Source organism: Pygoscelis adeliae, unplaced genomic scaffold (assembly GCF_000699105.1).
Source record: "Pygoscelis adeliae isolate BGI_AS28 unplaced genomic scaffold, ASM69910v1 Scaffold118, whole genome shotgun sequence".
NCBI classification, from domain to species: domain Eukaryota; kingdom Metazoa; phylum Chordata; class Aves; order Sphenisciformes; family Spheniscidae; genus Pygoscelis; species Pygoscelis adeliae.
In genome coordinates this window covers 410,363-420,298 of record NW_008825257.1, presented here as the reverse complement: position 1 = coordinate 420,298, position 9,936 = coordinate 410,363, and the positions used below count along the sequence as shown (strand labels likewise).

Here is a 9,936-nt window from a genome sequence, read left to right as displayed (position 1 = left end):
GTCTGGTTTTCTTGAAGCTTATGGGTTGGTGATATTTTTATTTGTAATCTGCAGCGCTACTACAAAAACTCATACATACAATTCAGAGAAAACAAAGAGAATGAGGAAAAAAGCTTTCCAGGTGTGCAACACACAAAGCAGTATCACCTGACATCATCAAGGCTTATTCATAAAAATCAAGCCTATAGACAGAGAAACAAGCTTCAAAAATAACTCTTCTGTTTTAGAACATGTATTCACAAACTTATTTGAAAAAAACCCACACACCCCCAAAAAACCCAATCAGCCGCTCTTCATTCCTCAGAAGGCCTGGCTTCAAAGTCACAAGCCTGCTTTTATAAAGAAACTTACTTGCGCTGGCAAACACTATAACTTGACACTGGAGATGGTTCCACATGGGTAGGCTCCTTGTCAGCTCAGACCCACAGCGAAGTCAGGAGAGCTCAAGACAGTTGCAGACTTGGCCTGCACAGAGCCTCACAACCTAAGGTACAAAGCCTGCTTACACTCTCTCACAGTTCTTTTACGTGCAGCCTGCTCAGAAACCTGCAGGAGAAACCACTAGCAGTCGTCAAACTTCCTACCTTTCAGAACATTTGCTGGAAATTTCTAAATGCATCGGTTACAATTCTGCTCCCCTTTTGCTAACCCACTTCTTTAAATGATCACTTTGCCTTAGTATTTTAAATAAGTGCTTATGAGAACTTTGGTTATAATTCTTAGTGCAGTTTTTCCAGTTGTTGCTGTAAGAAAAACCACAAATAGTAAAAAGCCTGTTAATAGATACCTTTGAGATGAGCAAGAACTAAGCCGACTGAAACCCAGTCTACTATATTCATTTGTTTATCGTTTGCATTTCTCTCAGCTCAGACAATGCAGATGTCGTTTTGCTTTAGTTCACCAACTTCATTTTCAAAGTCTCAGTTCTGCAACAGGTTTTATTTTTTTCCAAAAATGACAAAAGAAGGATGATTTATTTGATTATCAGTTTTACTTGATAATAGAAACTTTCCTATCAACCTCAGGTTGTATAAAATCTGTGGGGAAAAACAGAGATTAATTAACTTGGCTTTGTCCTGCCAGGTCCACTTAAGTCACCTAACAATGTAAGCAAATACACACTCCCCACTCCAATTTTTCTTTCTTTTTTTTTTGAGGGGAGTGGGGGGAAAACCCTGATATTAAGAAATTAGCCAAAGTTACTCAAAAAAGAATATGTGTTCAAATGGAAGATTTAAACAAAGGATTCTGCTTTGGCTCTGTGCTCGGACCAATTGCCTCTGCGTAGCTTAGTTTGGGTCAGTTTCTGTCCATGTACTCTTCAAGGCGCAAAAGCCACTTATTCCAGTACTGTGAGCACAGACCGGGATCCATGAAGTGCGGATGCGCAGGGGAGCCATTCTTATAGGCAACCACAATGAGTCCACAGCTAACCTACAGTTAAAAACAGAAGGCTGTCAGAAATTCAGTATCAGCATGCAAATTCAATCAGCAATTCTGAACACTAAACCTCACTGCAAAACATCATCCTTAACATATAAGTACCTTAAATAAGAAATGGGGAACAAAAAGAGCAATAATTTACCATAAAATACTTGGAGACTAACATTCAAATGCTGAGAGTTCAAAGCTCTGACTGACTTTGGTGAAAACTGGGGGACTCAAACTCCGAGTATCAGAGTGATAGGGTCTATTTAAACCTTGCAGATGCTGGTAAAATTCCCAGTGACTGATGAGGTTTTGCCTGGGGTCATATAACCAGACTGATGCCATTCTCCAGCATCAGTCTGAATGGAAATGGTTACTTAGGTGTGTTCTGACATCTTTCATACTTGAAAAACAGCTCCAATTCAAACCCCACACAGCTACTGGGGTGAAGAGAAAGTGGTGGGGGACAGGAGGCTAATAGCAGAATTCTAGAATTACTGTCTATATTTCACTCTGTAAGGACCAAGTCTGTTAAGTGCTTGCGTTTACTGATCTTTATAATATTCTAGAAAGTCCTCTGAAGAATCTACGAATTACCCTGCTCTCTTCTGCTTTGTATTTTCCCCCTTCAATGATTTGTATTGAAATAACAATCCTTCAGGCCAAGCAGGCCTGGCTAGAATTGCATTTGGAGTCTTTAAAAACATTATTCCACTGTCTTCTGATCAAGTGATTGACAACACACTGCTTTCCTCTGAGGAAACACTGTACAGCTTCCAAACGCTCTAAGTAAATCACTCAGTCTCTTGTTTGCTAGTGGGATATAGCAACACATGATGCAAGCAACGCCCTCCCACCCCATTTCCCTGTTTGCGGGCTCTTTTGCTTTACTACTTCTCCTTTCTCTTCCTACTCTTGACACACAGAACAAAGCACTGGGGGTTGCCCAGATGCCAAGTCACTGTGATTTCATCTGACCTCCTAAGACTCTGAGCATCCCTCAGTCCCACTGAGCAGTTCCTTAAAACCACTGAAAATATACTGCTGACAGGCAAAGGCAGCAGGATTAGCAAGAGTAGTGGAGTTATTTCACAGTATGTCAGCTTAACCTGATCTAAGACTCAGCTGCTTTGTTACAAGTCCTACCAACCGTTCCATGCTGGACGGCAGGTGCTAAAGGCAGTAGGTGGGGAAAAATGAAAATAACGTGGGTGCTGCTGCTTGTCTTGACAGGTAGCAGGCCTACTGACCTGGAAGTCATAATTGGCATCATGATTTATGGCTCCAATATATGCTGCAACCTGTAATGGGTTGTCAAAAGTATTCCTCAGGGACGGCTTTGGTTTCTCTGAAGTTTTCCAGTCAATCACACACAACCGGCCTCTGCATAAGAGAACAAGATAGGACAATGTTCTAAACTTAAGTTTAGTCATAGTAAGAAACAAGGGATGGGACAGCAAAGAAAGTCATATCACTCTCAGCCTGTTTCACCCTGATGTCATGCTGCTCATTATGATGTCTATAATATGTCTAAGTCAGTCTCTTCCACACTGGTAGTTTAGATCTCAAAAATCAAGACTTACTAATATCTCAGTTATTAAGTGCTGAGGAGCACTTAACCCTGCCCCACTCATATCCTGCTCCAGTAAGAAATTCTCCACAAGAAACGACAGCACCTTTGTCATTGGGTTCACCTCTGAGCTCATCCATTTCGCTGCTCTTAGAGATCTGTCCAGCTTCCCCCCAACAGCTCACCAACACACCTGCTCCAGCTTGGGACACAGCCTCCCACACGCCACGGAGCACCACGCAACACTGGCATTACCAGGTTTCTTAGAGAACCAGTACCTCACCGATACTTAGCCACGCAGTCTACCAGGCCCAGATACTGAAGAGTCTCATGCTGAACTGCACTTTCCAGAGCTTTCACTTCACTGATATCTTTTAAGACATGTTGCACACTTGATAAGTAGCCGGAAATAACAGCATCTTCTCTCTGCTCCTTAGTTGCCATCTCTTCAGACAGGACTATAGATTCCAAAGCTGCATGAAAGAGCTCTCCTTGGAGGAAAAGATCTAAAAAAAATGTGAAAAAACCCCCACATTTTAGACACTACTCGTAATACCCCATGGACTTGTATTCTAGATATTACACAACATAGCTCTTAAACCAGTCCTGTTTTTTGTACTGAAAGCTTGAGGATGTGGGGAGGAGAAGGGAATGAGACAGAAAAATAAATTGTCTACAGTGAAATTAGTATCTCTTATATTAATGCTTACTTTACTTTTTTGGTCTCACTGATTACTCAGAAACAAAATATGATTTTTAATTTATTGTTTATTCAAAGGCATTTGTGAATTTCTATGAATTAAAAATATTATTCTAGGCTGCTTTTCCTGCATTTGCTTCTTCTGCTGTATTGGTTCATTTGAATGGAACTAATCTCCTCCTGAAATGAGTGGGCACAGTTCTAGGGGCAAGGGCTTATCTCAGAAATGATTCCAAGAAAGATAAATTTTAAATAGTTATGTAAAGTTTGTTAAGCCACCTTATTCACTGAAGTGCTTAGTAACTCAAAAAGCATAAACACAGGATATTCGGTTATAAAAAGCATAATAATTTATGTAAGGAATGCTCGGGTATTTATCAACCTTGCTACAAGAGGCTACCTACTACCCGACAGGTCCGCCCAGATCCCCTTCAGTCCTACAGCTTGGAGCAAGTCACCTTTCTAGGTCTTAGGAAACGAAAACCTCTAAATGCATGGCAATTTCATAGAAGAGGCTATATATTCTGCGTAAACTAAATAGTTACTGAAGAACTTCAATAGCAAGATACATAGGTTTTTAAACACTCAAGCTGATATGATTTCAGAATGCTTATTTCCAATTCGTTACAAAGTAGCTTTGTATCTGCAAATGGCTCAATAACATCAGCTGGAAAATACCTATTTGTAAATAGATACTAGCAAATAGAGAAATAAAGGAGAGGCAGATAGGATAGAGCAAAGAACATCTACAGTCTAATTCTTGTTTCCCACCCATTTCTGAATCCATTTTAGTGGTCCTAGAACAAAGATCAGGGCTTAGATTCATCGATAACAGGTGCATTCATAATATGCTCTCGCCCCTTGAAATGGTAACAACTTGATGGATTTCCAAAACACTTGACTTGTAGGGCCAGATACTGCAGCTATGCTAGCACGTCCCAACCAGCTGTTAAAAAGACTATTACTTCTACTTTGCAATCACACTCTGGTTAGACTCACTTTTAGTATACTCTTCAAAACCATCTTTTCCAAGTTCCAGTATCATTTTCTCCTTCCATCTTTCTAGATAAAAGGCTTGCTGTGGAGAAATAGTCTGTTGAAGAATACGGGTAACACTGGGCATTTTCGTTTTTTGTAAAGCGATTTTGATGGGGAGGTTTGAATCACTGTTGAGGAGGGGAATTCTCTTGTTGGGGTTTATTAAAGGAACCCAGTTCTTGGGAGTTTTTGTTCCAGCTTTAACTGGAGGTCTGTGTTTATTCGGTGGCCCATATAACAAATTGTCTTCTTCAAATATTGTCTCTGGTGTTTGGGCACTGGTTTTGTAAGATGTAACAGAGTAGACCAAGTTCTTGTATTTTTCTTGGTCAACTTGTTCATAACTGTTCACTTTTTTCTTCTTACTATAAAGACAGGCGGAGGTAGCCAGACACATATATGGGAATTGCTTTTGGCAAAAAGGTATTCGAAAAAGCATTTCCAGTTTCCCCGGTTTCCTGGACAGTAGCTGTAGGAATTTCATTCTGACAAGAAGCATTTGTGAGTAATTAGAGTTTTCTTTCTTCTGTTAGGAACACTCTGTAGGTTACCATATTTTCCCCCTGTGGAAAAAGAAATTTGTGATTTCCAGAGTCATAAAACTCTACCATCAACCTATTTTTGCCCTTTGCCAAACAAAGAACTGCTATGGTCATAAAGTGTCTTCATACACTTTATGCCACCAAAACTCCTTTACATAAATAATACAACGAGAAAAAGAACCAATAAGCAATGAAAAGAGGAAATGATCCTGAAAAGAACCAGTGCTGGTCTGCAAAATCTGAAACAGGGCAAACACATAAAGATGTTGCAAGTAGCAAAAGCTGCAGCAGAGGATGCTCTTACAGCAACAGTATCAGAACCGTCATGAAAGTAGACACAAAAAACTGATCTGCAACAAACAACGCCCCAAAAGAGGGAGGGAGAAGTAAAAAAAATAAGGCTAGACAGAAGAGAATGAAACAAATCCATTGTTGTGAGGTATTAAAAACATATAAGTTTACAGTGGATGCCCAACTTATGGGGATTGTGGGGACAAAGTACCTTTTGGAGAATAAAAACATGTTTTTCTTTTGCATACCTAGGACAAAGCAGACAGCAGCAGTGTATGCATTCTGAAATTGGGAGACTCGAGACTGGGAAAGCCAAAGAGGATATTCTGCAAGTATCCTCAGATTCAAATAAATCTTTTAAGGATCAGAGTCAAATATAAAAGTATTTTTCTAAACTGAGTTTCAAACATAGTTGTGTTCTAAGACACTTAGGAAGTTTAAAAGCAAAAACCGTATACCAGAATTATTGTTCACAGCATAGCTTTCAAAACCGCATTGTAACTGCAGCGCTAAGTCCTAGGAAAGTTTATGCACTTGGATAAAATGCAAACACTTGAATAGTGGCATTTAAATCAACACCAAATACTTGCAGAACTGAGGCCCTATTCTCCTACTAAAAGTTATCTGCTTACCATTACAAAGTTCCCTTCCATCCACTGCAAACAAAGAATACAGACTACACACATCGCCAACTAATATCAGGCATTTTGTTCCTGAAAATATTTTAATGTTACTCTTTTCTTTCCCCACACTTCTTACACAGCGCGTCATACACTGCCCAAACCGTAGGCACCACAGAAAACAAAAACATAGTAGGAGGAGTTATTTTGTATGGACAGATCCTGTGCTCATGCAGAACTGCAGTGACACCAACGTGTGGGTGCAGGCATCTCACACAGAACAGTTTGCAAAATTGGGGCTGTATCAGCTGCAGCTGATTAGATCAAGGCATCTTGTAACAAGAGGCAGAGACCTTGGACTCGGTTTCCATAAATATTGTTCTTCATCTGTGAAGGACAAAACCCTCCAGCTGTAGAAGTTTAATCAGGAGTAAGCAGATACACTGCTTTTTTCTTTACTGGCTTTACATTTTCAAGCTGACTTTGTATGGTTTGGGCAAATAATAACTGTTCTGTAACCTGATACAAAATTAACCTGTCAAAAGCAAATCTGAACCAGGAAAACACAATTAGGTGGGATCAGAACTTTGTGTCACGTAGCGGTGGCATTTCTGACCCAGTATCAGCTGCCCTACAGCCAGATTTGCCATACTGTTGTTAGATGGTCTCACTCAGTCTTTAGTAAGGGTTTCCTATAATTACAATGCATATCAATCAAAATAGTTAATGATTTTAAAACTGCTTCATGGTCCATAAGAGAGTAAATGAGGAAAATAATGAAAGTGCCAACTAGTTAATTCTGCTACCGACTTTTTACAGTCTGATTAGCTATAAAGCAAGCTACCTTACAAGAGAAACCTTACTGTTTAAGATACTTTGAATGTGTCACTTGCCTTTTTTAATCATTACATTATACTTAATATTGAACCAAATCTAAATCTTTCCTCATCCAGCAGAACGGGGCTAGGTGGAGTTGCACTTGTTTTCTCATTTTCCAGTATTCAACAGCAAGAATGGACATGACTCTCTGAGCGTCCTCTGACCTTCAGATTCCTGTCAAAACTACTCTCCTGCCTGCACATGAGAAAAGTGCAGTCAGGTGCATTATGAAAGGACAAACCAGACAATTTCAACCATTTTATTGCCACAAAAGTATGCAAGCTTTGCCAAAAAATAGAACAACCTGCTTTAGACAGGTTACGCAGCAGCAAGAAATTGGACTGTCTGTATTCTGTAACTTAAGTTCTGCCCAGCTTAATTTCATGGACATGTGAGGAAGTTTTACAAATTTAGGTGAAACATAACCACATTTTATGTTACCTCTCATTTCTTATACAATGTCAAAAAGCTGTTTCTACAGCTTGCTAGAAATTTGTAACAGCATGAAGAGGTACTTTTTATGAAGTATACATGTTTCCATTTTTCAGTTCTCCTTGGGTTTTCAGTCAGTGAATTTTGTATGTCTTCACTATTACTACCAATTGTTCTAATAAATTTATTTTTAAGAAGCTCCCCAAGTTTTGTCATTTGACTATCGCAAAGCAGCTCAGTGCTGCAAAGCTGCTATGCCAGCATTTACAGCAACTCATTCTTCTCAGAAGACTACCACATTTTTTAACAGATTTTTCAGTATTGGAATGGGATCAGTTACCTGACAGAATCAGGTGAAAAAAGAAATAATGCTGAAAAAGAAATAATGAATGATGTTAGCACATTACAACAGGTGTCAGTTTGCTGCAAGAGGTAACGAAAAACAGTAAAAGCAGCAAAGGGATACGTAAAGGTCAGGCTTTAATACCATAAGCAAATTGCTTCACCGTATTTTATCATAAAAAGCAGTGCAGAAAAATTAATCTCTCCTTTCTTGGGGTTTACTTCTAAATAGAGCTGCTGAAGCTGTGATTTAAAATAAAATAGGAAAAAAAAATACTCTTATTCCAATGTAATAATATCGAAGCTTGTAGTTTCTCAGGCTGTTCTTTGATGACCATTAATATGCTTACCCAGCGTATTAATCAGAACAGAATAAATGCTGGGTCAATGACTCTGTATCTGTTACATTAGCCAGAGCACAAAAGAAAAAGTTTATACTGCCTTTGTGTCAGCTGCAGGAAGCAAGATGATACCTGATTCAGCATAAAGTTCACTTGTAGTAAGCTGCCCCCTCAATATTTTTTAAGGAATAAATTTATACCAGATCAGTGTTTTGAATCATGGGGCTATTAAAATATGCAATATTATGAGCCCTAGAGCTAATTTACTATAACACTGATGCAGTATTTAAGTAACATCTAGTATGAATTTTAAATGAACAGCCTATATTGTTCTGGAGTAATATCTGTGGAAATATCTGTGCACTCTATGAACTGAACCACCAGGAAAGGGAGAGTTTGTCAGCTGCTGTGCTGTTGTACAAAAGGAAAGAGGTTCTAGGATTGCTAAGAAATAAAGAACGCTTGTATCTAGCAGAATAAAGAATCACACGTTTTTCAATAAATCACAGTGGCATTTCTGTGCAAATAACTTACATTTACAAGAAAGAAATGGAGTTTGAGTGGTCTGGATCTACTCTCGTACATAAAGAACAGAATTCAATTGATATTTCTCTCTGGGGAAGCGTCTCCCTTCTCTCTCAAACGGTTTGTGTTCGAAGACTGGTGGAATTGCTTCAAGTATTGCATGATGAGCCACATTGGAGAACTGCACACAAATAAAGTAACCTGGGAAAAAAAAAACCACAAACAAAAAAGGACGACTTCTCTTAAGTTTCCCAAGCTAGTTGACTTTGCAGCTCCAACAACTGCACTTACACAACTGAGGAATTTTTTCCAGGACAGGAATGAGTGGCCTAAGTGAGGGAAACAAAAAGGGTTACTTAAGAAAATGTTCACATCCATAAAAACCTTCCTCCAGCTATGGTTTCAGACAATAATCAGTATAGCTTTTTCTCCACAGTCATCTATCAAGCAAACAAAAGCACTAGCTTACTTCAGAGATAATAAGAAAGAACACTACTAAGCATAGTTACAGATCTGTTGCTCTGTGTCCCTAATTTGAAGAAAGCAAATCCACTGATGAAGGTATAATTTTAAGTTAATGTCACAGGCTTTTCTCTGGGAAGATGCATTACTATTTGATGTAGAAAGGCAACAGTAACCTATCTTCTTGGTCAGAATGACCACTTTCTCTTTTTTCTGGTTACAGCTTAATAATGCAGGGCTTTGACAGCTATATCACTTTTAGGACTTTGCACACTTGCCCATTCTCTGCCCCCAACCTCTCTTCCTTGGTTCCTTGTAGTTTGTAAGCTAAATCATTGAACCTATCCAGGTTAAAAATATACCGCCCTCTTTTGGGAATTTAAGAGCATGGGGACAAAAAAGGAGATGTAAATTTAGCAACCCAGTTTAAAGCACAAGCCCATAGAGCTACACTGGACCAAACGAACAAGCTTCAGCACTGGGAGGGAATTAGTGGGAAACAGGGTTGTAACAGAAAGTCAGCGTTTTCGGCAAATCAATCTGTGAAAGAGCTGGCTTAATATTGGTGACCAGCAAGTGCCCCCAGCAGACAGACAACCTTTCTGCATAGGCACCAGGTACCTGAAAAACCCAGATAATGCTAGCTAGCCTGTGCTTGTGCAGGGCTTCCCTCTCACTCCCTCAGGGATAAGTCATTCTGGACAAGAAGCCCTGCTAGACGCCGGCCTGCCCCACTGCCTCAGCGGGCCTGCCCACCCAGCCCCGG

General features: G+C 39.5%; 1 protein-coding gene across 2 annotated transcripts; it reads right to left on the bottom strand.

Moving 5' to 3' along the window:
* On the bottom strand, positions 1-8,905 carry MGME1 (mitochondrial genome maintenance exonuclease 1). Of its 2 annotated transcripts, XM_009329472.1 has the most exons (6): positions 8,718-8,905; positions 4,698-5,299; positions 3,282-3,504; positions 2,679-2,811; positions 1,279-1,434; positions 1-1,037 (listed from the first exon to the last, which is right to left on the bottom strand). In XM_009329472.1, the coding sequence occupies exons 2-5, from the start codon at positions 5,233-5,235 to the stop codon at positions 1,300-1,302; spliced, it is 1,029 nt and encodes a 342-aa protein (XP_009327747.1). In that variant the 5' UTR covers positions 5,236-5,299; positions 8,718-8,905; the 3' UTR covers positions 1-1,037; positions 1,279-1,299. The 2 variants fall into 2 exon arrangements, with proteins under 2 accessions (XP_009327747.1, XP_009327746.1); XM_009329471.1 differs by having other exon boundaries at positions 1-1,434.
* Positions 8,906-9,936: the final 1,031 nt, after the last annotated feature.